Source organism: Erythranthe guttata, chromosome 8 (genome assembly GCF_056151865.1).
Source record: "Erythranthe guttata isolate IM_541 chromosome 8, IM_541, whole genome shotgun sequence".
Taxonomy (NCBI): domain Eukaryota; kingdom Viridiplantae; phylum Streptophyta; class Magnoliopsida; order Lamiales; family Phrymaceae; genus Erythranthe; species Erythranthe guttata.
Window position 1 is genome coordinate 975806 of NC_142540.1, and position 26683 is coordinate 1002488.

General features: G+C 34.7%; 4 protein-coding genes and 1 non-coding gene across 13 annotated transcripts; 3 read left to right on the forward strand and 2 right to left on the reverse strand.

The window, feature by feature from the left end:
* The first annotated feature begins 937 nt into the window (after nucleotides 1-937).
* On the forward strand, nucleotides 938-9416 carry LOC105961694 (Phosphoglycerate mutase-like family protein). Of its 7 annotated transcripts, none has more exons than XM_088821487.1 (31): nucleotides 938-1180; nucleotides 1280-1406; nucleotides 1576-1635; nucleotides 1733-1779; nucleotides 1887-1970; nucleotides 2122-2185; nucleotides 2623-2776; nucleotides 3308-3378; nucleotides 3468-3572; nucleotides 3711-3803; nucleotides 3881-3955; nucleotides 4145-4230; nucleotides 4370-4576; nucleotides 4682-4781; nucleotides 4890-4960; nucleotides 5274-5355; nucleotides 5565-5723; nucleotides 5848-5890; nucleotides 6041-6123; nucleotides 6202-6264; nucleotides 6349-6423; nucleotides 6562-6681; nucleotides 6793-7034; nucleotides 7165-7209; nucleotides 7401-7467; nucleotides 7541-7612; nucleotides 7714-7967; nucleotides 8100-8157; nucleotides 8585-8752; nucleotides 8869-8943; nucleotides 9043-9416. In XM_088821487.1, the coding sequence occupies exons 2-31, from the start codon at nucleotides 1356-1358 to the stop codon at nucleotides 9286-9288; spliced, it is 3120 nt and encodes a 1039-aa protein (XP_088677613.1). In that variant the 5' UTR covers nucleotides 938-1180; nucleotides 1280-1355; the 3' UTR covers nucleotides 9289-9416. The 7 variants fall into 7 exon arrangements, with proteins under 7 accessions (XP_088677613.1, XP_012841397.1, XP_012841399.1 ...); XM_012985943.2 differs by having other exon boundaries at nucleotides 943-1180; nucleotides 1280-1424; XM_088821488.1 differs by having other exon boundaries at nucleotides 1040-1180; nucleotides 1280-1486.
* Nucleotides 9417-11642: 2226 nt separating this feature from the next.
* On the forward strand, nucleotides 11643-17360 carry LOC105961692 (plasma membrane ATPase 1). 3 transcript variants are annotated; one of them, XM_012985941.2, is made up of 22 exons: nucleotides 11643-12108; nucleotides 12310-12365; nucleotides 12470-12589; nucleotides 12741-12839; nucleotides 12955-13092; nucleotides 13179-13313; nucleotides 13407-13586; nucleotides 13714-13920; nucleotides 14021-14140; nucleotides 14236-14355; nucleotides 14464-14586; nucleotides 14666-14770; nucleotides 14849-14993; nucleotides 15083-15247; nucleotides 15341-15579; nucleotides 15670-15702; nucleotides 15793-15874; nucleotides 15951-16111; nucleotides 16205-16390; nucleotides 16483-16665; nucleotides 16742-16917; nucleotides 17024-17360. In XM_012985941.2, exons 2-22 carry the CDS (start codon nucleotides 12312-12314, stop codon nucleotides 17118-17120), a joined length of 2868 nt encoding a protein of 955 aa, XP_012841395.2. In that variant the 5' UTR covers nucleotides 11643-12108; nucleotides 12310-12311; the 3' UTR covers nucleotides 17121-17360. The 3 variants fall into 3 exon arrangements, with proteins under 3 accessions (XP_012841395.2, XP_088677608.1, XP_012841394.2); XM_088821482.1 differs by having other exon boundaries at nucleotides 12006-12103; nucleotides 12309-12365; XM_012985940.2 differs by having other exon boundaries at nucleotides 12006-12103; nucleotides 12309-12365; nucleotides 15083-15579.
* Nucleotides 17361-17542: 182 nt separating this feature from the next.
* On the forward strand, nucleotides 17543-17615 carry TRNAA-AGC (transfer RNA alanine (anticodon AGC)). The gene has a single exon. It is a non-coding gene; the product is annotated as a tRNA-Ala (tRNA).
* A 452-nt stretch (nucleotides 17616-18067) lies between these two features.
* Nucleotides 18068-20695, reverse strand: LOC105961691 (RNA cyclase family protein). Its single transcript, XM_012985937.2, has 6 exons — nucleotides 20096-20695; nucleotides 19873-20022; nucleotides 19322-19503; nucleotides 19054-19229; nucleotides 18746-18959; nucleotides 18068-18526 (listed from the first exon to the last, which is right to left on the reverse strand). The coding sequence occupies exons 1-6, from the start codon at nucleotides 20298-20300 to the stop codon at nucleotides 18317-18319; spliced, it is 1137 nt and encodes a 378-aa protein (XP_012841391.1). The 5' UTR covers nucleotides 20301-20695; the 3' UTR covers nucleotides 18068-18316.
* Nucleotides 20696-20808: 113 nt separating this feature from the next.
* LOC105961690 (mitochondrial outer membrane protein porin of 34 kDa) lies at nucleotides 20809-23676 on the reverse strand. Its single transcript, XM_012985936.2, has 6 exons — nucleotides 23230-23676; nucleotides 23044-23111; nucleotides 21958-22068; nucleotides 21746-21832; nucleotides 21454-21662; nucleotides 20809-21338 (listed from the first exon to the last, which is right to left on the reverse strand). Exons 1-6 carry the CDS (start codon nucleotides 23276-23278, stop codon nucleotides 21032-21034), a joined length of 831 nt encoding a protein of 276 aa, XP_012841390.1. The 5' UTR covers nucleotides 23279-23676; the 3' UTR covers nucleotides 20809-21031.
* Nucleotides 23677-26683: the final 3007 nt, after the last annotated feature.

Below are 26683 nucleotides of genomic sequence, written 5' to 3' on the forward strand. Positions count from 1 at the left end.
GGTTGCGAAAGAATGAAAAAGAAGATATAATTCTTCATTTAAATCATCAAGATAAACACAATTATCTTCTTTCATTTTTAATATTTTTCAGTATTAATGCCTAACAACTCGCCAGAATCATAGTGTTTCCGTTCAATTTGTCCGGAAAACACTTGCCCCTATCGAATCTACTTCGAACCAAACCCCACCTTTAGAACTCGCCGGAAGATTTGGCCGGAAAACATCTGCCCCCATCGAAACTACCTTGGACCGGTCCGCATCCTTAGATCTCGCCGGAAGAATTTCCCCGCAGTTGACGTTCTCGTCAGAAAACCGTGGTTGAAGGACGCAAGGGCTGAAGATCCTCCATTATTGACGAATGCCGAAGGGCTGGGGTTCTTCAAGAACTTTGCGGCGGCAAAGAGAAATTGGTGATGAAGGAGGAGATATTCATAAAGGCGGAGGGAGAATAACCTCTGCTATGGACCGTATCACCGGCGAGAAGAGTGGAGGAGGCAGTTGGTCATTGGTGGAAGAAAAGGGGAGACGGTGGAAGAAGTTTGGGGAAGAAGACGAAGAAGTTGGTTCTTCAGATTTCCTTTTTTTTTTACTGTATTCTTTTTGTTTGTTTTAAGAAATTTTGAAAATTTCAATTTGATCCAAAAATTTGAATTATTTATATTAAAGCCTCAATTAGATTTATCTTTATTTATAGAAGAATTCAGAGGGTATTTTTGACTTTTCATGTCAGAAAATACACTACCAGTCGCACAATCCGCGTGTGGATCACACGACATGCTTTCAGGGGCTTTTTTGGCTTTGACTAATTTTCATAGGGGGGTTTGTGCTAATTATTTTAACACAAGGGCTTTTTTAGCTATTCGAGATTACACAGGGGTGGTTTTTGCAAAAAACCCGCGTAAATTCACTACCCTTTTCGTATGTTCAGCTGATCACTACCAAATCTCCAAAGATTCCACACTTAACATTAATTTAAAAAAAAAAAAAAACGTGTCGAAAAACACAAACACCACACTGTAAACATCGACGTCGTCGTCTTGTTGGCGCATATACATACATTTATATGTATACATATAACAGTGAACGTTGTCGTATTGCTATTCGTGCATTTTCCGTACTCGTCCCGAAACACTTGCATCTGGCAACAAACTTTTTTTTTTTTTTTGGCACATTTCTCTCGGTTTGTTTTTCTTCCCTGCAATGTTTTAATTTGCTTGAATTCATATGTAATTGTGACTGAATGTCGGCGGACGCTGCTGTTTTATTAATTGTTGAGCAGGCGGAGGAGATTCAGAAGTGGAGGCGGTGATCGATTTTTTTTTTTTAATTTTTTTTTTGGCGTTTTCCGGTGAGAAATGAAAATGGGGAAGAAGGTGACGATAGGAGTGTGTGTTATGGAAAAGAAGGTGAAATGCGGCTCCGAGGTTCCGTTTTCCTTGTCTTTCAAATTTGAAACCCTGCACCATTGTTCCGAACAATATCATCAGTACTCACTCATCTTCATTCGTTTCTTCTTTCACTCACTCCCCTTTTTTTTTAATTTATTTTTTTCTGGCCTCTGGATTATTTTTTTAGGCTTTCTCAGGGCCGATGCTGCAAATTTTGGAGAGACTACAGGCCTTTGGTGAATTTGAGGTAATTAATCATCGTCCAATTTAAAGAAGGAATGCAAATAATTCATCATTTGTTTTTTTTTTGAAATGACTGAGTATTTGATCTTAACATTGTGTAGATCGTTCATTTTGGGGACAAGGTGATTCTTGAAGAGCCTATTGAGAGGTGAATCCTCTCAGACATTTTTTTATTTTAGTTCTTCTAGTTTTAATTTGCTTGGATGTAACTGTGTACTAATGCCTGGATTTTAAAATGTTGGTAAAAAATTGCAGATGGCCTATATGTGACTGCTTGATCGCCTTCTATTCGAGTGGGTATCCTCTGGAGAAGGCTGAAGCATATGCTGCTCTAAGGAAGTAAGCGTAGATCTAGTTATACATTTTCCATTGATATGGTTTTCTTTGCAAATTTATTTCCAGTGAAGAAAATTATTTAGGACGCATAATCTTGCTTCTGCAGTTTTCTAAATGATCCCTCAGTATAGCTGCTTTATCATTTTGTATCCAGGCCTTTCCTCGTAAATGAATTGGGGCAGCAGCATCTTCTTCATGATCGGAGGGAAGTGTACGAGGTTTGCTTCTTTCGCTCTTGTAGAGGAACTCAAATAATATACATATACCTGTTTGCAACACTCCCTCTGCATTTTATTGTTTGTTTCCTCGTTTATTATGCACTCCAAGGCAGGAAAGGAAAATTACGTGCTCGATGTATAGTGCTCACATTGATTTCCCAGTGAATCGAACTAATTGTCAGTTTCTTAGTCCTTGCATTTTAATTACTAGATAGCCCTCTCACAATCGAGTTGTTGTTCTGACTATGCTCAACATTGACCTTAAAAAACCATGCACATCTTGGTTTTTTCCTTCCTGGCCAGTACAATTTAAAGCAGTTACAATTGATGTAAAATAAATATCTATCTAAAAATGTGGTAATTTTCTTACTAATATTTACTTTTGGGTGGCGGTTGGAAGTGTTACGGTGGTGATGTTGGGATTTATTTGATGGCAGAGGCTTGAAATGTTTGGAATTCCTGTTCCAAGATATGCCCTAGTTAACAGAGAATTCCCTAATCAAGAGCTGGACTATTTTGTGGAGGAGGAAGATTTTATTGAAGTTCATGGAAATAAGTTCTGGAAGCCTTTTGTGGAGAAGCCTGTTCACGGTAAGAAACTTATTAACAATATTTAAAAAATATTGGTTCCAATGTTTTAGATCCTTTTCGTATGATTCACCATCTGGCTTGTGAATCCCAAATTTGCTCCTAATTTGAACTGAATTTCACAATTTTTGTGATTAAATACCTAAATTTCTTGCTAGACTGCTAAATTTGCTTCAACAAATGCACATGAGCACATATTTGGCTGTTTTAGGAATATGTATATGTTGATTAGATCAATTGCCTTGACGAATTATCTAGGTGTGCTCAACACTTTTGACGCCATACCATGAAAGGAGAAGCACCTGATCTTCTCCAAGAGTACATTTTCTTCAGAATGAGGTTGGCGTTGTCTGTAAGAACCAATGTAGCTCACAATTATTTAAAATGCACAAGGCAAAATGATAATAGAAGTCTTATCATAGAATGAAACGAGGAAAAAGACAAAATGGTGCTGGGAACTTTGGTACTGTCTGGTGTTATTACATTTTTGTCTTTTCAAAATGTGATCTAATTATCATCTTCTTTCTGTTGAAGGTGATGATCACGGTATAATGATATACTACCCTAGTTCAGCTGGTGGGGGAATGAAGGAATTGTTCCGGAAGGTGATCTAACCTCTTATTAATGAACACAATAATTTATTATCCTTAATTATGTTTATATTACTTGTTGATAATTTCACAACTTTCCTCAGGTCGGTAATCGCTCAAGTGAATTTCATCAAGAGGTCAGAAGAGTGAGACGCGAAGGGTCTTATATATACGAGGAATTTATGCCCACTGGGGGAACAGATGTCAAGGTTGTCTCATCTGTCTTTTTATGAAATAAATCTTTATGTAGTTTTTACCTCTTAACATAAAGATTGCCTAACTGTGCACAGAGATATTCTCTAAGCAAATTGATTCTGAAATAATTTCGAATTCTTGTTGTATAATAGGTGTATACAGTGGGCCCTGAATATGCTCATGCAGAGGCAAGGAAATCTCCTGTAGTCGATGGAGTTGTTATGAGGAATCCTGATGGTAAAGAAGTAAGTAACTTTGACTTTGATATGTATTTCCTAATGTTTGAACTTCATTCACTGGTTTTAAGAGTTCCTATTTGCAGGTCAGATATCCTGTTCTACTTACTCCTATGGAGAAGGAAATATCGAGAGAGATTTGCATAGCATTCCAACAAGCTGTAAGTAAATATGGAACTTCTGATGTTCACTCATCAAAATGTAATTCATTCATTATTTAATTCTTTCACATCAAAAAACATATCATAGCTTGTGTTTTCACCTCACATAGCTTGTTTTGAGAATATAGTGTAAAGTCCACGTTTCTATTTTTTTTAGCAAATAAATAATATTTTCTTAATGTATTTCAGGTTTGCGGCTTTGATCTCTTGCGTTCAGAGGGGCGTTCCTATGTTTGTGATGTTAATGGATGGAGCTTTGTTAAGAACTCTTACAAGTAACATTTTGTGTTTTGTTATTTTCTTCCTCCGATCATTTGATCTAAGACTCAAATTTCTATCTTATCATTTTTCTGCTTCTCTTACTACCTTAATTTCTTTCTTCACTCAATGTTGTTTATTACTTACTAAATGTAGATATTATGATGATGCTGCATGTGTTTTGAGGAAAATGTTTCTTGATGCAAAAGCACCACATCTTTCTTCGACAATTCCTCCAATTCTGCCGTGGAAAGTCAATGAACCAGTTCAACCGTCTGAAGGACTAACGCGTCAGGGAAGTGGGATAATTGGGACATTTGGACAATCTGAAGAGCTTCGTTGTGTAATTGCCATTATTCGTCAGTAAGAAAAGATATCACCTCTTATACTGTCTTTTATTTGTTATTACTTTTTTTAATAATTTTACATATTCTTTTCTTCTTTGATAAATCTTTTTTTGCTGGACAGTGGCGATAGAACTCCAAAACAGAAGGTGAAGTTGAAAGTTACTGAGGAAAAGCTTCTAAATCTAATGTTAAAATATAACGGGGGAAAGCCTAGAGCAGAGGTGCTTATTATTGCTGGATCTTATAGTCCTCATTTATTGATACTACTCTTCATCATGTAAAAGTAACCTTTAGTTTACCTTTTAACCTTTTTTCTTGACCTTCTGCAGACGAAGCTGAAAAGTGCCGTTCAATTGCAAGATCTTTTGGATGCAACACGGATTTTAGTACCTCGTATTAGGTATGTGTAAATTACATCTAATTTAATTCGCAGAACATTCTATTAACTAGTGATTCCGTCTATCATTTTCAGCCAATATTACTTACCACCAAGTTCATGTTCAGAGAAAAGCTTCCTGTGACATGATTTTTCTGTCTAGGTTGATTAATAACATATATTAAGGAACATTAAGATTTGTTAGAGCGTTATTTTTTATCTTATACTTCACTCTCATCAACTTCGATTGTACTTAATCTTGGTAAAGCTAATTATTTCCGACTCTAGAATTTTGTTCGAGATAAATTTTAATGCTTATGAAAATAATTTCGTCCAGACCTGGTCGAGAGAGTGACAGTGAAGCTGAAGATATTGAGCATGCTGAAAAGCTACGTCAAGTGAAAGCTGTGCTTGAGGAGGTCCGTTTAAAATTTAAATACATATATCTATATATTTTGAATTACAGATGAAATTACTCTCTTTTTCATTGTTTTGGTTGATGTATTGTACTTTTGAGTTACATATGGACCCACCTGTTTTTTTGGCCGTAACCTCGATCTTAAACTATTTAGTTTTTTTTATTGCCTTCCTCTTATAATGAAAAATAACTCCTGTATTGGTATTCCAGGGTGGGCATTTCTCTGGCATTTATAGGAAAGTCCAACTTAAGCCATTAAAGTGGGTCAAAGTTGCAAAAAGCAATGGTGAAGGGGAAGATGAAAAGCCGGTTGAGGCTCTAATGATTCTTAAATACGGTGGTGTTCTTACTCATGCTGGCAGAAACCAGGTTAAAAAAAAATCAGTATCATGCATGTGTACTATGTATTTTTGTTATTATAGCCATTATTTAAATATTGCTAGGGCCTAGGTGACACATTAACTTATGCTGCGTTCATAAAAATTTGTGGCAGGCTGAAGAACTGGGAAGATATTTTCGGAACAATATGTATCCAGGTTTGGTTTTCATGACTATCGTTATCTCTTCTTCCTTTATTTTTTTCCACCTGACGATTCAATTTTTTTTTACATTTGAAATTGGGTTAGCATGATTATTCGGTTTAGTGAAAGTGACAGCTGTTCGTCTCTACTTGCTACTGATGTCAGGTGAAGGTACTGGACTGCTTCGTCTCCATAGTACGTACCGTCATGACCTAAAGATATACAGTTCGGATGAAGGCCGTGTACAGGTTAGGCTTCCCCGTATATTTTTGCTGTCTTGTTAATTTATCATTTGCTCGCTTCATTTATTCATTTAATTACGACAGATGTCAGCAGCTGCTTTTGCTAAAGGTCTTCTAGACTTGGAGGGACAGTTAACGCCTATCTTGGTTGGTAACAGTAATATCTCTCATCGATGATTAAAAAAATAAATCCTTGTAATAAACTATTATATTTTTCTTAATATGTTTAAGGTTTCACTCGTAAGTAAGGACTCTTCCATGTTGGATGGACTTGAAAATGCCAGTTCTGAGATGGAAGAAGCTAAGGTATGCCTTCTAAGCTTGAATGTGAATGATATAGATGAACTCCATTTTACCTTGATTTTATTTTATTTTACATTGAACTTGGAAAATAATCCTTAAATCCCTAGAATTTTACTATGTTGTTTTCATTTTTTTTTTCAGGCAAGGCTAAATGAGATTATTACATCTGGAATAAAAAGTGTGAATAGCAATCCAGAAAAGCCTTGGATGGTAGATGGGGCTGGAGTTCATCCAAATGCCTCTGAGCTTCTACCCGAACTGGTAAAAGTGCTTTTCTTCGGATAAGTCCATAAGTTGCTACAACTTTCCACAAACTCTTAATCATTGTATTTCTACTCTTTTTTTTTTGTTCATCAAAATCACACTATTTAGGTGAAGTTAACAAAGAAGGTTACGGAACAAGTAAGACTTCTAGCAAAGGACGAAAGTGAGGAGCTTGCAGAGGCGAGCTCCACCGGTGTAATTCTACCTTATGATCAAGCTAAGGCACTTGGTAAGACAAATATAGACGTTGACCGAATTGCTGCAGGTTTACCCTGTGGTAGTGAGGGATTTCTTCTAATGTTCGCTCGATGGAGAAAACTTCAGAGAGATTTGTATAATGAACGCAAAGAGTAAGAGTCTTCTTTGTTATCTTTATTTTTTTTTTCTTTTTCTATATATTTTTTTTTTTGCATTTTCCGCAATAAATAAGATTGCTGATTTATACATAACTTTTAACTAATTGTATTGACACAATTGCAGGCGGTTCGATATAACACAAATTCCTGATGTTTATGACTCTTGCAAGTAAGAAAAATCTGCGGAAAAGTGTAATAGTTTAATTCTGTGTTCTTCTTGAGGTTTATTTTCGTACTGTTAGGACTAACGAATACGCTCATTTATTTCAAATCAGTATCGTCATTGTGTATTGAGACGACTTATACACACTTTTGGTTTTGATTAGTTTCTTTTTCTTTTTCTCCCCTGTCATTTGACAGATATGATCTCTTGCATAACGCACATTTGAATCTAGAAGGCTTGGATGAACTCTTCAAAGTAGCTCAGGTATGAATTAACCGATATATCAAGGGATTAGATGCTCAGAATTGTCGAAATTATGAGACTCTTTTTTCTTCAGTTACTTGCAGATGGTGTTATTCCAAATGAGTATGGGATCAATCCGAAGCAAAAGCTAAAAATTGGATCAAAGGTGGATATAAACAACATCATTTTTCCTTATAACGTAAAAAGGTCGCAAATTATATATCACTCGTATGAGTTTTTAATATTTTTTTATTTTCAAATTTTCAGATTGCTCGTCGTTTATTGGGTAAAATTTTGATTGATCTGAGAAATACACGTGAAGAAGCAATAAGTGTTGCAGAACTGAAGAGTGCACAGGATATAAATCCGTCTGTCCCTATCGGAGGAAGAGAAGAGATAGATCAACGTTTTAAGTCTCAGAGTAAGATGGATTTAGCTGGAAAAGGTAGTTTTACCAGTGAAAAGTCAATGGATCAAGAAGACGACGAAGACAAAGAAACTAAATACCGTTTGGACCCAAAGTAAGTCTTGGAATAGCATTTCCCTCATTTCACAAGAGATAATCATTTTTTTGAGTCAATCGAGACGTCGATTCATAAAATGTTGGAAAAAGAGATAATTTCTTTCCATTTATGTATTCTTACTTTTAATAGGTATGCGAATGTGAAAACACCAGAACGACACGTGCGGACACGGCTATACTTTACATCAGTGAGTAAAACAATGCTCTTACATTTGATTTAGGTTTTCTTTTCACTAATATATGCATTTATTTCCTCCAGTCTGTGACGATGATCTTATAATAGCTCTTAGAAACATTTCTTGAAAAATAAAAGGAAATTAAAAGAGTTATGCTTTTGCAATAAACCCAATCCAGGTTTATCGCATTCAACACCCGCGTGTTTACTCTACTTGTCAATAAACTCCCCGCCTTATTAATTTTAGCAGACAACCCCCTCAAACTCACTGTTTAAGGGGTTGTATGCTAAAAATGCATCATACTGTTTTTTTTTTTTGCAAATAGTACGGATAGTTTTAAAGCAATTTAATGTAACACGGTTACTAAATGCAAAAACTGAATCCTAACAGTTAACTAATAACACATAATACACAACTACGATGTATTTGTTTCATGTAGGAATCCCATATCCATTCGTTGATGAATGTTCTTCGTTATTGCAACCTGGACGAATCTCTTCAAGGAGAAGACAGCCTTGTATGTGATAGTGCTTTAGAGCGGTTGTGTAAGACAAAGGAGCTTGATTACATGAGTCAAATTGTACTTAGGCTATTCGAGAACACAGAGGTTTGTTTTAACCCCCCCTCTCTCTCTCTCTCTCGAAATATTCAATTTTCTATTTATTTTCTCTTTTCATATTCTAACTCCAAGAATGTATTTCTTCTTGTTGAACTGAATGCAAGGTGGCTTTGGAAGATCCGAAGAGATTCCGCATCGAGATGACTTTTAGTCGAGGCGCAGATTTATCCCCTTTGGAGGCAAGTATTTCCACCGGTTCTATTCCATTTTATATCCCTCTTTTCATAATCGAGACTAATTTGATTTTCCTTTTTTTTTTTCGTTTTTTTTTTTGACAGGGTAATGATAGTGAGGCGGCTTCGTTTCACCAAGAGCATACATTGCCAATAATGGGCCCGGAGAGGCTGCAAGAAGTGGGGTCGTGTTTAACTTTGGAGATGATGGAGAAGATGATCCGACAGTTTGCAATGCCTGCTGAGGATTTTCCTCCACCGTCGATTCCTCAGGGATTCTCTGGCTACTTCTCCAAAAGTGCAGCTGTTTTAGAGCGCCTTGTCAATCTTTGGCCATTTAACAAGCACTGAAACGCGGCAACTAGTAAGATAATTTAATATTTTGCTAAATTAATAGAATTTTGTCAGTCTAAACTGTATTAATTTATAGAGGTTTACCTGTAAAAACATTTTAATAATTTAATTGAGTTTCGCGATAAGGTCAATCTCCATCAAATATTATGCTCTTTGGTAGCGACTGAACACGATTACACGAGTGGCACTCCGTTTTTGTTTAAAATTTTCCTTTTGAAATTCAATGTTGTTATTCCTTCAACCACATATTGAAATCAAAATATTCCACAAAGCAGAAAAATCGAATTAATTATGGTCCACCTTCTTTGACACTCCTTGAATGTTAGTTCCTTTCGAAAACTAACCCTCCTACATCAATCACCACAACAACAACAATTAATAACAACAACAACAATTAATAACGATCAACGAGCAAGAATTAGCATAATATGACTCGACCCATTCAAAAATTCACACAGGTGTCCTTAAACGATGTAATGACAAATATTTTTATGCCATACTACATAAAGTCAACAACAGTCATCACTACATACGAATCACACACTTACAGAACAAGAAGTCGAGACATTCTGTAAAAATGGAGGAAAAGAAATAAGGGAGAGAAAGAGAGAGAAATGAACATAAAATGAAGTCCGAAACCTAAGAGAGAAGAGCTGTCAATGGAGGAAAATAAACTAAGAGAGAAGAGCTGTCAATGGAGGAAAAGAAGAGGAAAAGAAATAAGGGAGAGAGAGAGAGAAAAAAGATCCGACTTAATGGTGAAGATTTGAGATTAAATTGACGTGACTAGACGAGATTTTGTTACAGGTTTATTAATGGAGGAAAAGAAGAGGAAAAGAAATAAGGGAGAGAGAGAGAGAGAAAAAAGATCCGACTTAATGGTGAAGATTTGAGATTAAATTGACGTGACTAGACGAGATTTTGTTACAGGTTTATTGTAATTATATAATTAGCCTCTAAATCGAATTAATTATGGTCCACCTTATTCCTACAATTTGCACCAACCACTAGGCAATTATGAAATGGTCTGCACGATGGTTTTGTATATGCTACACCCGAGGTTTATTAATGGAGGAAAAGAAGAGGAAAAGAAATAAGGGAGAGAGAGAGAGAAAAAAGATCCATTAGATTAAATTGACGTGACTAGACGAGATTGACTTAATGGTGAAGATTTGAGATTAAATCGAGTAGACGAGATTGACTTAATGGTGAAGATTTGAGATTAAATTGACGTGACTAGACGAGATTGACTTAATGGTGAAGATTTGAGATTAAATTGAGAGAAAAAAGATACTTCACAGATTTGAGACTAGACCCCACGACGAGATTTTGTTACAAACTCCACATTGGTATGTGGTGTACAGACTGGGCCGGGTCCAACTGGTTTTGCTCTTGGGTTTCCCCTAAAGGCCTCATACCAATGGAGTTACTATCCCCTTCTTATAAACCATAGATCTTTCCCATATTAAACCGATGTGGGACATTGTTTGCACCTCAACACTAATGAAACGACGTAGTGTTGACACTTGTCAGTTGTCACTCTCTACTGCTCTACATGGTTTAGGAAAGATCCGTACGTCACTGCCTATTACTCAGAAAACAGCTGACAAGTCAAAGGACGAAAATGCCCAAAAGAGGACTCCAAATCAACCTATTTTTATTTTGTTTACTATTAAATTAATTATTTTTATAAATTAAAATTTTGAAGTTCAGATTATTACTATCTCATGACTTTATATATACCAAGTATATATTGCATATATAGTTTAAATATATAATAATGTTATTTCATTTATTTAACATATATTAATAAAGTAAATATAATATATATATTAAATCCAAATATTTTTGTCATCAAAAGTAGTAGGAAATTCCACACATTTGAAAACTTAGTCAACTGAGAATATTTCAACTTGTTAGTCATATTCCACTCCACGTGGATTACTTATTTTGACTAGTTGACTATATATGTATAATCATGCACAAGAATATTCTCACAAGTAGATTAAATTGCAAACTAAATAATTTCAAAAGTAAAACCATGTGTGTACGTTACTACATAGGATACTTTATCTGTTCGGGCTCGACTCGACTCCATTCGTTTAAACGAGTAATTGTGTATTCACTAAAATTAAATATTAAATATTTTGTAATAAGCAACATATGTTAGTAGTCTAGTAGTAGGTGACCAAGATTTCCTTATTCTAAGCAATACACGGCACTCTCATGTCTTAGTTATATGATTGTCGTGCCCTAACAATTGACCTAACATCAACTTGTAGTTTATGTATCACGAAAACTTCAATTTCTCAATATATTTATATTTCGTGTCCGGTATTCCGAGTGCACCCGTCAGATAGTTTATGGGTCATTTTGTAATTTCTAAAAAATTAAAAACATGATTGAACAATAAATTTTCAAATATTTTTGTTGCTTCCCTAATTATTTCTCCCAACAAATTATTTTCAAATGCAATCTTACAAAATTCATTTTACATCCCCAATACTATATAAAGAAGGCAAAAAAAATCCAAACCGCTTGTTCGATTTATGAAAAAAAGAATAAAATTGTGTAGATTTTGTTATTTACAAGACTTTTTGTCCTTAGCAATAAATTAAAAAGTAGCTCCAAAAAAGCTGTACCTTTCCGTACACCATCTGATCCGCGCGCCATATTTTCTGTACCCACGCGCCTTCCCAGCGCGTGTGCGTGAATAAAAGAGCTTGCGAGTATATATTAGAAAGTGGAGAGACCTGCGTCACTTTCCATTCCAACTCCATCTCCGTCTCCGTTACTTGCTTCTACACTCTTCGTTAGGTTTTTTCTTTTTTTTTTTTTTTTTTGTTTTCCTTTTTCACCTTTTACGCACACACATATACACAGAAACATACATAGTACATACACACACAATATACATATGACTATGAACGCATACGCATATGTATATGTGTAAGTAAGTGTATGTGAATAATTTAACGGAGCTTCTTACTGTGTGTTGTGCGTGTTTTTTTTTCGTAGAGATGGCGGCGAATGATGAAGCAATGGAGGCTCTCAAGAGAGAAGCAGTTGATTTGGTATGCGTTTTTTTATTTTGTACTCAATTTTGTATATTATTAGTATTTTTGGTTGGGGTTTGCTCTGTTGTTGAAGTTATGGTTGATTGTCGTTTCGTTTGCAGGAGAATATTCCGATCGAAGAGGTGTTTGATAATTTGAGGTGCACCAAAGAGGGGCTTTCGTCGGAGGATGCTATCAGGAGGCTCGAAATTTTCGGCTACAACAAGCTTGAGGAAAAGGAGGTGACATTTTTTTCGATCGATCTCTCCTTTTTCGTTTCAACTTTCAAGTATTATTTTCAGTTTTTTTTTTTTTTTTTTTTTTGGCTGGATAATTAATTTATTGTTTTTTTTTTTTTTTTTTTTTGGTGTAAAATGAATGGACTATTTATAGGAGAGTAAGGTTTTGAAGTTCTTAGGGTTTATGTGGAATCCTCTGTCATGGGTGATGGAAGCTGCAGCAATTATGGCGATTGCTCTCGCGAATGGAGGAGTTAGTTATACTTGCCACTCTTGATTACAATATTTGTTTTTATTTTTCCCATCTTCTCCACTGCTGTAAGTATTTTATTTAGTTCTTGACTATGAATTTGTTTTGTGTTTTGAAGGGTAAACCACCAGATTGGCAGGATTTTGTCGGTATCATCACTCTTCTTGTGATAAACTCAACCATAAGTTTCATAGAGGAGAACAACGCCGGAAATGCCGCCGCTGCTCTCATGGCTCGGCTTGCACCCAAAGCAAAGGTGCAAGGCTCATTCTACTTACATAGCTATATTTTATTTTATTTTTTCAGCATTTTTTTTGAGCAATTTAGTATTGTTATTTTCAGGTTCTCCGTGATGGACACTGGAATGAGGAGGATGCTGCTGTTCTTGTTCCAGGTGATGTAGTCAGTATCAAATTGGGCGATATAATTCCTGCCGATGCTCGTCTTCTTGATGGTGATCCTTTAAAGATAGATCAGGTTCTCTTTTAGATTTAGTTTGGACAGTTCACTTTTGTTTCTTTGTTAACTTATGCTTTTGAGCCTTGAATATTTCCCTATTTTCATTTGCAGTCTGCTCTAACTGGAGAATCCCTTCCAGCGACGAAAAGCCCAGGTGATGGTGTATACTCTGGTTCTACTGTCAAACAAGGGGAGATTGAAGCAGTAGTCATTGCAACAGGCGTACATACCTTCTTCGGCAAGGCTGCCCATCTAGTAGATTCCACTAATCAAGTCGGACATTTTCAGAAGGTCTGCCCACCATGAAAGTTTTTTTTGGAGATTTTAAGAATTCATTCATGTTAACTTTGACATCATTTTCTATGTTGGGAAAATCGCTTATGTTTCTATATAATCTGCTTTTGTTTGTCTGTTGAAGGTCTTGACGGCGATTGGAAATTTCTGCATCTGTTCTATTGCAGTGGGAATGGTTATCGAGATCATTGTAATGTACCCTATTCAACACCGTGATTATCGTCCGGGAATCGATAATCTGCTTGTGCTTCTTATTGGAGGAATTCCAATTGCAATGCCGACAGTATTGTCTGTGACAATGGCAATTGGTTCGCACCGTTTGTCCCAGCAGGTTTGAAGTTTTATTTGCCATTTAAGATCGAAACTGCTGCAATAAAATCTTCAGTTTAAAGTTTCTTTCTGTTCATACATTGTCTTGTTGAATTTCTCAGGGCGCCATCACTAAAAGAATGACAGCAATTGAAGAAATGGCCGGCATGGATGTGCTTTGCAGTGACAAAACCGGAACGTTGACCCTGAACAAACTAAGTGTTGACAAAAATCTTATTGAGGTTGATAAAAGATTAGTCTATTATTTGCAGGAAAACTTGAATTTGGATAAGCAATTGTGTCTTGACACTTTGACGCTCGACATTTCGAAATGTAGGTCTTTTCTAAAGGAGTGGATGCAGATACTGTTGTCTTAATGGCTGCCCGAGCCTCCCGGATCGAAAACCAAGATGCCATCGATGCTGCAATAGTGGGGATGTTGGCGGACCCCAAGGAGGTATATGTTCTTCATAATACTTTGGATTCTTAATTAAGTGGCATTTTGTCTCTCTCAGTCTGTAATATCTTACATAATTTACTCTCCGTTTACTGCGTTAAATAAAAGGCAAGGGCTGGAATTCAAGAGATTCATTTCTTACCTTTCAACCCGACTGATAAGCGCACAGCTCTAACTTACTTAGACAATCAAGGTAAAATGCATCGAGTCAGCAAAGGTGCCCCTGAACAGGTGTGTCAAATTTCTGATAAATTATTTTTGTCGTATTGATAAGTAGTTATCTTGATTCAGACAATTATTTGGTGTGCAGATATTAAACCTTGCCTACAACAGATCTGAGATTGAGCGAAGAGTTCATTCTGTCATTGATAGCTTTGCTGAGCGTGGATTACGATCTCTTGCAGTAGCATACCAGGTTATGTGATTCTCTGGTTAATATTTAGTAATGTTGTAATTAATATAATGTATTGACGGCCTTTTTTTGTTTCTCCAGGAAGTTCCGGAAGGAACAAAGGAGAGTCCCGGAGGTCCATGGAGATTTGTAGGACTCATGCCTCTCTTTGATCCTCCTAGGCATGACAGTGCCGAGACTATAAGAAGGGCTCTCAATCTTGGCGTAAATGTTAAAATGATTACCGGTGAGTATTTTTCGGCCGATTTTCTTTTTTATTTTGGAAAACTACTTGTAATATTAATTTCAAAATATCTATTATATTTGATTTGTCAGGTGATCAACTAGCAATAGCAAAGGAAACAGGGCGTCGTTTGGGTATGGGGACCAACATGTATCCTTCATCTTCTCTATTAGGACATAACAAAGATGAGTCCATCGTTGCTTTGCCTGTTGACGAGTTGATTGAAAAGGCTGATGGCTTTGCCGGTGTTTTTCCTGGTATGATTAAATTTAGTATTTATTTTTTATGCGTATACTATATATTTAAGTTAGCATATATATATATTTTAAATTTTACTTTCTCATTTCCAGAGCACAAGTATGAAATTGTCAAGCGGTTACAAGCTCAGAAACATATATGTGGGATGACCGGGGATGGGGTGAACGATGCACCTGCTCTGAAGAAGGCTGATATAGGAATAGCTGTTGCAGATGCTACTGATGCTGCTCGAAGTGCATCTGACATTGTACTTACCGAACCTGGTCTAAGTGTAATCATCAGTGCTGTTCTAACTAGTCGAGCAATTTTTCAGAGGATGAAAAATTACACTGTAAGTCCTCATTAGTCAACCTTACTAAGTTTAAGGTTGTTCTTTCCGTTGAAATATTGTCAGTGTACTGATTAGTTTCTGAATATGCAGATATATGCTGTTTCCATCACGATACGTATTGTGGTAAGCTTCAAAAAACAGTTTATTCAATACATTTTATCTTCATTTCGCTTTTTTGGCCACTGATCATAGTGTAATGTTCCGTGTTTGCAGCTTGGTTTCTTGTTGCTTGCACTCATATGGAAGTTCGACTTCCCACCGTTTATGGTTCTGATAATTGCCATTCTAAATGATGGTAATTTATTTAAATAACTGGTTGAGCGCACTTAGAAGGATTGGGCCGTTGAAATTCTGACACTTGGCGCTTGCAGGTACCATCATGACAATATCAAAGGACAGGGTGAAACCATCTCCTTTACCAGACAGCTGGAAGCTAGCTGAGATTTTCGTCACAGGCGTTGTTCTTGGAGGCTACTTAGCAATGATGACAGTCATTTTCTTCTGGGCAGTATACGATACTGATTTCTTCCCGGTAAGTAATTCTAATGCAATCTTTTCTTACATCATATACATGTGAAGAACAGTTTTAGTAACTGCTTTTCGTTCACCTTCTCTCCTAATGCAGAGAGTTTTTGGAGTTAAGTCCCTCGAGAGAACAGTAAACCTAAACTTCAAAATGCTCGCCTCTGCAATATACTTGCAAGTGAGTATAATATCTCAGGCTCTCATATTTGTGACAAGGTCTAGAAGTTGGTCCTTTATCGAACGTCCAGGACTTCTACTCGTTGGTGCTTTCCTTGTTGCTCAGCTTGTAAGAAAACTGCACCCGTTGTACGATTCTTTACATGAAGAGTACCAACTACTTTGTTCTTACATCAATCAACACTTGTATTTTGTTGGCAGATTGCTACACTAATTGCAGTATACGCAAACTGGAATTTTGCTGCAATAGAAGGCATAGGGTGGGGTTGGGCGGGGGTTATATGGCTATATAACATCGTATTCTACTTCCCACTTGATATGATCAAATTCTTCATCAGATATGCATTGAGTGGAAAGGCTTGGGATCTCGTTATTGAGCAAAGGGTATGAAAACTACATATTAGTTTGCAAACGTAGTACTTGTGAGGCTTTTCGTTTGATCCTCTTTTTTATTTTGCAGATTGCTTTTACGAGAAAAAAAGATTTCGGTAAGGAAGATCGTGAACTGAAGTGGGCACAGGCACAAAGGACCCTCCATGGGCTTCATCCACCTGAGAAGCAATCTGGTGACCGAACTAATTACAATGAGCTTAATCAGATAGCTGAAGAGGCAAAAAGACGAGCAGAAATGGCAAGGTAGAAAATGAATTCGATTTTTACGATTAGAAAAAACGACGATGATTTACTTTTTGTTACTATTTTCTTGAAGGTTTATTTATTTATTTTGGCAATGATGTTGTAGGCTGAGAGAATTGCACACTCTGAAAGGGCACGTTGAATCTGTTATAAAGATGAAGAATCTTGACATAGACACGATTCAACAATCGTACACGGTTTGAGTTTGGAGAATTAAGGTTGCCTCTATGTAAAGAAATCAGAATTTTGGAATGTAAAGAAACCGAGTGGCTCTATGTATGATGAACAATGTCCACTTTTAATACGGCAAAATGCCATAGGTGTAGTGTTGTATCAGACGGTGAACATTTGATGCTACTTTCTCTGTTTTTGTTTGCTTTGCTGCTTGTAATTATAATCTGTTAATATGATATATATGTAACAATGAAGACTTTTATATTGCACTTAGATGAAGAAAAAAAATTAGAATCCATTCACCTGATATGGGATTGTTAACTGAGTTAATCTAATAAGATGAATTTATTTTTGTAAATTAAAAAAAAAATTAAAATGAAATACATTTAGACTGTGAAAGGTTAAGTAACATATGTGTACTTTTAACACATTAGTCAAAGTTTAACACAAAGGGGATGTAGCTCAGATGGTAGAGCGCTCGCTTAGCATGCGAGAGGTACGGGGATCGATACCCCGCATCTCCATTTTTTAGTTTTTTTTCGTCTGAAAAATCAATGGGCCTGACCAGTACTACTGTGCGAGCCCAACTATGCAGATCCTTATTAATCCCATTAAACATCATAGTGGGCCTATATTTGGGCCAATGAAAATTTATTGGGCCCAACTTAGAGCAAAATTATTCTCCTGGTTTTGCATTTTATAATTTTTTTTTTGACTAAGTTAATAGAGAGGCAACATTTTATTACCAGAGTCAGGTGGGTCTGCAGATTAAAATATCATAGCTTTTATGAGACAAATGGCCAAGTTCAAAACATCTAAAGAAATTTATCTCATTTAAGGTTTATCTACTTCATACGAAAACTGCAGACAAGTGGAACTCAACAAGAATCACAGTGACAGTCGTGCAGTAAAGTTCGGATTTTGCGATTATTTCTCCTATGTTACACCGTCACCTATGCAAGCAAAAGAAAACAAGAAGCAAAAACACACGTCACCTTTCATTCAGTAACTGAACGAAGTTGATATAAAAAAGCATCCAACAGAACTCACTCTCCCAGACTCGTAACGATACATTAGTGTTTACAAGAGTTGCAGTTGTATGACAGGAAGAAACATATCAAAAATTTAAAGATCGAATATATCATGCAACTGAATCTGCAATCCACTTTGGCTTCTGAGATGGATTGCTTCGGTAATAAATATAAACCCCTTTTCAACTGATTACTCATGAAATTTTCCTAGATAGATTCTTCAGTCCACAGCCAACACATTTAAGAATGACCGTCTCTGTCGAAGGATCTGGCTTTATAACAAACTTAACACCAAGAAAATCTCTGATATGCCTTAGAACTCCTATTCCATAAGGTGAAAGCTTACCAACACGAACCTTTGAAACATCTTGAGGACACAATGCGCAGAGAAGAAACAACAATCCCTGCAAAATATAAATCAATCATTACGCAAATACACAAAGCAGGCATCCAGAACATATTCCATTTAATTTGGACTGCAGATACCGACATATGAAGTATCTTTAGAATGTTATATGATAATAAAATACCGAGCCTAGCAAATCGATAGTCCAATACGCTTTACAATTGCAATCAAAGTTTAATGATTTTGACAGAGAATGGTAAGCCTTTGTTAAACAAACCTGATGAGTTGAATCTACGACGCCGCCTTGTTCAATCTCAGCCAGCAGAATGTTTGCAATTTTTATGCCGACATCTTCAGGTGGGCTCAATTCTTGCTTCTCCTCCTCAAGTTCGCCCTCTTCTTTCCCCTGAGCATAAGAAACTGATGTATCAGCAGAGATGTAGCAACCTGATGTGGTCTCGGCCACAAGTGAAATTCCATAACCGGGTGAGCTGCAGATAGAGCCAACAAAATAAATACGCGATTAGCATTGTGATTAAGCAGCTAAACATAATTTATCTCCATTTTACTACATTCAATGCATACTTTCCAGCTTGCTGCCCGGCTTTGTGGTCAGTGAATATGTGAACATCGGGAAGAAAACTGTTAAAGATGCCACGAGCTGCATGGATCATGATATTCTCAAACTGAACAGACACTTTAGTCGAGAAGGTGTGACCTCTAATCCTCTTCACCATGCCCTCATCAATCCAGGTTATTGCCTGTATAACATTTAAAAAAAAATTAGAGTGAGACTTTGTTCAAGAGAGAGAGAGGTAGTAAACAATTAAAACAAAGCATGAAAACAGTTTACTTTTAAACTATCTTGGATGATCGGTACAGATAGAACGACTTCTCCACCACCAAGAGGAGGTACACCTCGGCTCTCGATTTTCAGTTCCAGTCCTTCTGAAGGCACTCCAAACTGCTTCAACATGGGTAAGGTAGTAGATCGAAACGTATCAACACAGGGGTCCTTGGAATCATTTGTAATACCTAAGAGAGCAGGAAAGTCCTTAATTATGGGTTTCTCAAACATAATACGAGTACCATATGTTCATCAAATAAAACAATTCAGGTAAACGAAGCATCATCCACAACTATAAAAATAAAAGAGCCCAGACGAACTAAAATTGACCCAAACCAAACTCAAGTAGATTATATTAAGTTATATAGCTTATTTCTTGAGTTTTCCACTTAGCAAATTGGTCACAGCTCAAGTGTAGGTGCTCGGAAGACTAATTGAAACATTCAGAGGTGAAAACAACCGTAAATTAAATATACAGAACATCAATATTCCGGCAAGAATTAGGATATCAATTTCAACTAAATAATTAAGGATTTTGTTTATTTTAGCGAAAATACCTTTGAGCCTGATAGTGAGGGGCTTCTTAGCAAACAAACCTAGCAAAATCAGAGGCTCCAAAAAATAACCAATTGATCGGGTGGTGCCGCAGTCATGAACTAAATGCCTCCCGCCCATCACAATCCCCGGCTTGTACTTGAGACTTGTGCCTGGCCAACAAAAAATTGAAAACTCACAAAAAATCCGAACCAAGCATTGAACAACATAACATTTTCTACTTACCGGTCTCGTTGATTTCGACACGGCAGTCGTCGGAGATTTTTTCCAGGAGACGGAGGAACGAAACCTCGTAGGGTCGGAGGCCGGGCCACGTGGCTTCGGCGCGTATGTCCTCAATGATGATTGGTGTTGTTGACAGCGTCGAGAGAAGCAGCCGTAGCCTCAAGTTCTGGCTTCCTTTCAGCCTCATATACTGAATTTTCCCCATTCTCCGATTCTGAGTTTACTTTGCAGGTTCTAGGGTTTCCCGATTAACGATGAAGAATATCTAGCAATTCGGAGATTGACGCGCCGCCTTGGTCGATATAAAGAAGAAGAAAAGGAGTGACCAAAAGCGGAGGGTTTTTGCTTTCAAGTTTAAACCCCCCTTGTTCACTATGTATTTACTATTTTGCCTTTTCTTTTTTCTTTTTTCTTTTTGGCTTTTACAACATTATTTTGGAGAAATTAAAGTTTTCACCCCTCAAGTTTGCACTAATTTCACATTTGGTCCTCTATGTACACAAAAATACATTTAGTTATTCGTATTTCAATAATTTAACACTTTCGATCATTTTCATCAGTTTACCTTTAGTTCGTCAGTTAAGACAATGACGGGCACTAATTTGCTTCCACTAGAACGAATGGAAAATCGACGAAGAACCTTCGAAGTTTCTTCAGACGAATAACACAACATCCAAAAATCGAACAAACATGTAAAACTGTAAAGTTTAGACTTCAAAGAAATGAGATACCCCTTGATTAAAGATAATAAGAGGGTCAAAAAACGAACATGTCCAAACAAGTGATAAAACGACAGAAAAATAACTAGGAATAGTTCGAGCAACAACCTAGATTATTTCTATAAGAACCAAAATCAGCCGCCAAAAGAACCAGCTCCAACCATATCACAGTATATAAACCATTCACAAAACAAACGATTTGAAAAAAAAAAACGACTCATGGCTTGAGAGCCAAAGCCAACCCAAACTTGGCACTCTTGTCAACAGACTTGGTGTCCACCTCAGACGAAACAGTGACGAGTGACTTTGGGCGCCACTCATGCTGGATAAGCGCGCTAGCCTTTCCAAAGTTGTTCAATCGTGCCTTCACAGTGGTCAGCGAGTCCAACGAATGCTGAGTTCCTACAGTTATGGTGTTCTCGTTGCTTGAGAAGCTATGGGTCACCTCTGCACCAACTGCAGTGTTTGTCACTGGAGTCACTGTGTGGTAGTACGATGCGCTCAAGCTATCACCCTTGTCATTCCTAAACCAAAAGAAAACAGTTCAAAAATCCATGGACCATAAAAAAAGGCATAAAAAAACACAGAGAGAGAGAGAGAGAGAGAGAGAGAGAGAGAGAGAGAGAGAGAACCACTAACAGAGTCAAAGAAGCAATAAGATCAGCATTTGTGAAACTTGCTCCGAAGTTGCATTTGGTTAAAGCTCCTTCCTTAGTGTCGTAAGACACATCACTACCCACAGAAAATAGATTGTTTCCCACAACACCGGAGAAGTTCACAATGGGGTTAGCAGTCAACCCAACGCTTGAGCTTATCCCAGCATAATCATGCAAGTATTGAAGTTCCAACTACAATAGTCGTTAATGAAAACAAAAATATTAGATCGGAGGGCTTTAAAAGTATTATACTAAAGAGGCAGGAATTTTCTTACCTTCCCAGATCTTTGATCGGGAACTTTGAAGCTTATGATCGTCTTCAGTCCAGGAGCTGGTTCATCAATTGTGACGGTGGTGAAAAGCTGACATAGGATTTGGCTCCATAATCATTATATATTTGAAAGAAAGATACTACAGAACACCATAAACCAGAAAAGTTGCTCCAATCTAAATACATAATCAATGAGAATAAATGCATAGAACATACATTGGAACCCGTATCCACTTTAAAGTCAGTGGTGACATTCTTATGCTTCAACTGAGTATTGATATCAGCCAAAAACAGGTCACCTTTCTTTGTTCCTGTTGAAGTGAGTGTCTGCAACAAAAGGAGAGAATTAATATACATACGGATATAGCAAGTAAATTCAAGAATCCAAGAGAAACATATATAAAGGCACGCATGCTCACATAAGGTAACAAGAACCATGAATTTTCGTACTGGTTAAAAATACTGCCTAGTTCAATTGTGCATCAGTTGCCGACGAATTTTTGTTTTCAATATACTAATTTTGTGGGAATGAGCATGAATTGAAGAACTTCTATCAAATACAAAAATGAGATGAAATAGAAATAATTATTCATGAACATCAATTTTAATTATTCTCGGAAAATTTCCATCTCATTCTTAGAACCAAGACACATGTTAGTACTCTTCTCACCAAAATCAAGGATCCAACATAAATGTCATTAGATGCAGCTACATCATCAAATCTAAGCTACATGATCTATTATTTCACATTAGAGGTTTTATCTTGAGATTGCACTAGAAGCTACACAAATTAAGACACTGAACTAACATATACATAAGAACCATTTTAATAAATGTGAGCCAGCCGATATATCAATGAAAAGGAAGGCACACTAAATGAAAAGCAACTTAATAAACGATAAGATGACTTAGCAACTCAACGAACGGAACAATCGCAACAGAAGATCAAAATACTCGTCACTATATCAGCACCACAATTGAATGTAATATAATACAGATAATCAAACATTCGAACACAATAAATGCAAAATTAACTATAGAAGGTACAAAATCCAGATTTATCGTATACCACAATATGTGCCAACAAATCAATCGAGAGAAAACACAGTTACAAATAACACAGGAAAATTAGAACAATTTCCATGCTTCCTCAATACCGTAAAATAAACCGATTGATGTACATGCATATTCAGCTCAAAAAATAATAAAAAAATCATAAAATTTCCAAACTATAAACCAGAAAAACAACAATGGATAGGGGGGGAAATCAGATCCGTGAAAAACACCACAAAATATACTTACAACTCCAGTCGGTGAGCAGGTTGTGAGTGTGAACTTCTGGTCGCTCTGGTAATCCCTGTTAAGAAGATCTGAAAAAACACGAAAAATAAAAATAAATTAAACAAAAAAGCATACGAAAAAAATGTAAATTGTATCGGAAATTTAAATAACAAAAAAAAAATGAAAAATGAAAAATGAAAGAAGAACCTCGAGCTCTTTTGCCGATATCGGAGTAGAGACCTGGACCCTTGCCCATGATTTCTTAGCTTAAAACTGCGAAAATGAATTTGAGAGAGAGAAAATTGAAAAGGAGAGAGAAAGCAGAGTGAGAATATATTCGTATTATTTTTTTTTATTTTTTTTCGGAGTAGCAACGTGATATAAAGAGTGGGAAAAGCCCTAATTATTTAAAGGGCCGTGTTTTCCAGAGAATCTGATCCGTTGATGTGGTGGGGTTCGGGCAGCGGTTGCTTATAGGCCGTCGATATTTATTTCTTGGAGAACGGAACAGTTGTTTTGAGGGGTAGTTTGGGAATAAACCGACACGTGTCGGTGGTACTACCGAGCTTTGTTTCTTGATGGCTACACTTTTACTGGAGTTTCTTTGGTAACTAGCAAATGCAATTCAGGTCACTCACAATTGATTTGTTCTTCAAGAAATTGGATTCTTTTTTTCGTAATTCAGTGATTTCATTTGAGTCAGAAATTGGGGGAATAATTTAAATTTTAAATTAAAATTAAAAATAATAAAATGGGCCCGATCATAGAGCTTTCCTTTCTGGACGTGCAACTACTTTCTCCAATTAGCTTGCATGTCAATGGGCTTATTATAGTGAAAATCATCTGTTTATTTATTATTATTATCTATATATAATATAAAAAGAGGATCTATGCCCTCAATGATTGACATGTGGCAAATGATGATGTCATTTATCAAAATTGCTTAGTTGGAGTTCAATTGATGAGGTGGATTCTTCAATTGGTGAGTTGTCAATTTTATTTTGGTATGTATTTAAGTTATTTCCTATTTAACATTTATACAATCATTTAAACAATTACCACATGTATATAAATTATTTCCAAAGTTAATATTTTATAAATTCGAAATTAAAAATATCTTATCTATATTTTCAGTATTTCAAAATACATTTATTGAAAAAATTCATGATACTCAATTTTTTTACGAATATTCAAATAATTTGAAGAAAAAAATATTTTTTTAATATTAAAATATTAAAAGAAAGGAATACAATTTTTTTTTGAATTTTCAATATTTTGGAATATTTGAATATCCATTCAATAAAAAAAATTGGGATGTCTGTATAAATTGAATATATTAATAAATTAATATATATTTCATAATTTTTTTCATTTGAATATATAAATATTTTATATATATATAAAAATTAATATATATATATATATATATATATATATATATATATATATTTCTAATTTCAATTAATATATTAATTAATAATTCAAATCAATATATTAATAAATTAATTTATCAATATACATGGAAATAAATTAATTTGGATTTATTTTATTTCCTTTTGTAAATATAGTATATTTATGGACTTGGATGTTTAAAATTTTAAATTTAATTAATTTTTTGTTTAATATATTATGAAATTTATATTTTTATTACTATAATACGGAAAAGGAAAAAAGATAAAAAAAAATAGTGTGTAAACATTTCATATATTTTGATTTTTATTAAAATTCGGATATGCATTTATTATCTAAATCATTTATATATACATATCTATATATACATATATATCATCAATATCATATCTATTATATATCGATAACTTATGGAAATAATATCACCATAATTAATTTTAATTTATGTAAAGTTTGACTTTCAATTATTAATTATTAATAAGTTATTTGAATTTGCATCAAATAAAATCAATCACCGGATTTGTTGTCAATCATGTCTATTTTTTATTTCATTCATCTCTCTCTTTATCTACATATTTTTTTTATAATCATGTTAAACTACGGTCCTTATCTAAAACTCTTTTTTTTTTATTCCTTTTGTTTTGTAAATTCATAATGCAATTAATATTTATCGATGTGTTCGCTTGAAGCATATTTATTTGTCGTTGAATATTTATGATGTTATTCATTTATTATGTATGTGTACATATAACAATCTAACTTATGTTTGTTTTGTTTTTTTTGTTTTTGCAGATCCATGGATATCATCGTTTGTGTTATACGCGACGACATTAGCAAGAGAGAAGCCCTGCGACGTTGTATAACACGCATAAATATGATCCGTGTATATTTTCAGGATTGATTTAGAAAAAAATAGTTATGCATTTCCATCTTTTGATTATAAGTGAGATGATTGTAAGCATGGTTTCGATGAAAATGAAATTGAGATTAATGAACTTGATTGATCATGTAATAGATTATTTTGCGTTTATATATTTTTGTAAAAATATTATTTTCTGTGTCCATTAATAATGCTTATTTTTATCTATTTTGTTCATATTTACATACATTATTATTAATTTGTACGTTCATATTAGTTGCTATAATTTTATTTCAATAAATTTGGATCATATTTATTTGTTTATTTTTATTATATTTTAAATAAAACTGTATTTACCATCTATATATAATATAAAAAGAGGATTTATGCCATCTATGAAAGAAATGTGACAAATGTCTATATCATATCTCCAAATCGCTTAGTTGAAGTTCAATTGATGACATGTATTCCTCAACTGATTAGTTGACATTTAAGTTCTTACATATTTAACATTTCTACACTCATTTAAATATTTACCACACACACACACACACACACACACACACACATATATATATATATATATATATATATATATATATATATATATATATATATATATATATATAATATTTTGATTCTTTTTTTCGTATTATTTTAATTTTAATTTTTAATTAAATATTTATGTTAATAATTTTGTAATTGAAATATAAATTCGAATAGTTTATGAAATTTTAGTGTATTTGAAATGATTTGAAAAAATATATTCATTTCGTTTTAATTAGTTTAAAAATTTTGCGACATCTGTATAAAATTTGAATATTTATATATTTTTTAATTTAATTGTATTTGATTATTTATCGTCTTAAATTAGAACTTTACAATGAAAACTACAATATTGTTTGCACATATTTTCTCGATACCCATTATATATTGATAGCTGTATTTCCAAATTTGTGTTTCATAATTTGCTATATGTGACAATCTTCTTTTTTCTTCTCCTTTAGTAATTTTCTTTTGCTATTTAATTTATGTTTAAGTATATAAATCGTAAAATTATTTTTATTGTTTATCATATACTAAGAATAATAATTAGAGACAAAAAGAAATTAATAACGGATATTAATTGATATGATTCTATATAAAGTTTAAATGAAAACTATATTTTTGACAAGTAGTAGTACCTACATTTGACACATGTTTTATGTACCTTCTTTTAATTTGTTTCAAATAATAATAATTTTATTCAACTAACAATATACAAATAATCACTAATTTCATTATGCGGCAAAATTACTAAATTTAAACATTTAATTTATAATTATATCAACATTACTTACGTATGAGTATTATTATTAGTATCAGTATCAATATCAGTATCTGTATAAGTAT

What these genes read in the sequence shown, in the direction of transcription:
- LOC105961690 (XM_012985936.2), bottom strand. Translation starts at nt 23,278, where the DNA reads ATGGGCAAGGGTCCAGGTCTCTACTCCGATATCGGCAAAAGAGCTCGA. An exon ending in AAGTGGATACGGGTTCCAAT is followed by an intron (nt 21,833 to 21,957) that starts GTATGTTCTATG and finishes ATCCTATGTCAG; the next exon opens with CTTTTCACCACCGTCACAAT. An exon ending in CCGATCAAAGATCTGGGAAG is followed by an intron (nt 21,663 to 21,745) that starts GTAAGAAAATTC and finishes CGACTATTGTAG; the next exon opens with TTGGAACTTCAATACTTGCA.
- LOC105961692 (XM_012985940.2), top strand. Translation starts at nt 12,312, where the DNA reads ATGGCGGCGAATGATGAAGCAATGGAGGCTCTCAAGAGAGAAGCAGTT. An exon ending in AGAGGATGAAAAATTACACT is followed by an intron (nt 15,580 to 15,669) that starts GTAAGTCCTCAT and finishes CTGAATATGCAG; the next exon opens with ATATATGCTGTTTCCATCAC. An exon ending in AGACGAGCAGAAATGGCAAG is followed by an intron (nt 16,918 to 17,023) that starts GTAGAAAATGAA and finishes ATGATGTTGTAG; the next exon opens with GCTGAGAGAATTGCACACTC.
- LOC105961694 (XM_012985943.2), top strand. Translation starts at nt 1,356, where the DNA reads ATGAAAATGGGGAAGAAGGTGACGATAGGAGTGTGTGTTATGGAAAAG. An exon ending in CGGATGAAGGCCGTGTACAG is followed by an intron (nt 6,124 to 6,201) that starts GTTAGGCTTCCC and finishes TAATTACGACAG; the next exon opens with ATGTCAGCAGCTGCTTTTGC. An exon ending in CACGGCTATACTTTACATCA is followed by an intron (nt 8,158 to 8,584) that starts GTGAGTAAAACA and finishes TGTTTCATGTAG; the next exon opens with GAATCCCATATCCATTCGTT.
- LOC105961691 (XM_012985937.2), bottom strand. Translation starts at nt 20,300, where the DNA reads ATGGGGAAAATTCAGTATATGAGGCTGAAAGGAAGCCAGAACTTGAGG. An exon ending in TGTCGAAATCAACGAGACCG is followed by an intron (nt 20,023 to 20,095) that starts GTAAGTAGAAAA and finishes TTTGTTGGCCAG; the next exon opens with GCACAAGTCTCAAGTACAAG. An exon ending in TCGTAGATTCAACTCATCAG is followed by an intron (nt 18,527 to 18,745) that starts GTTTGTTTAACA and finishes TATATTTTGCAG; the next exon opens with GGATTGTTGTTTCTTCTCTG.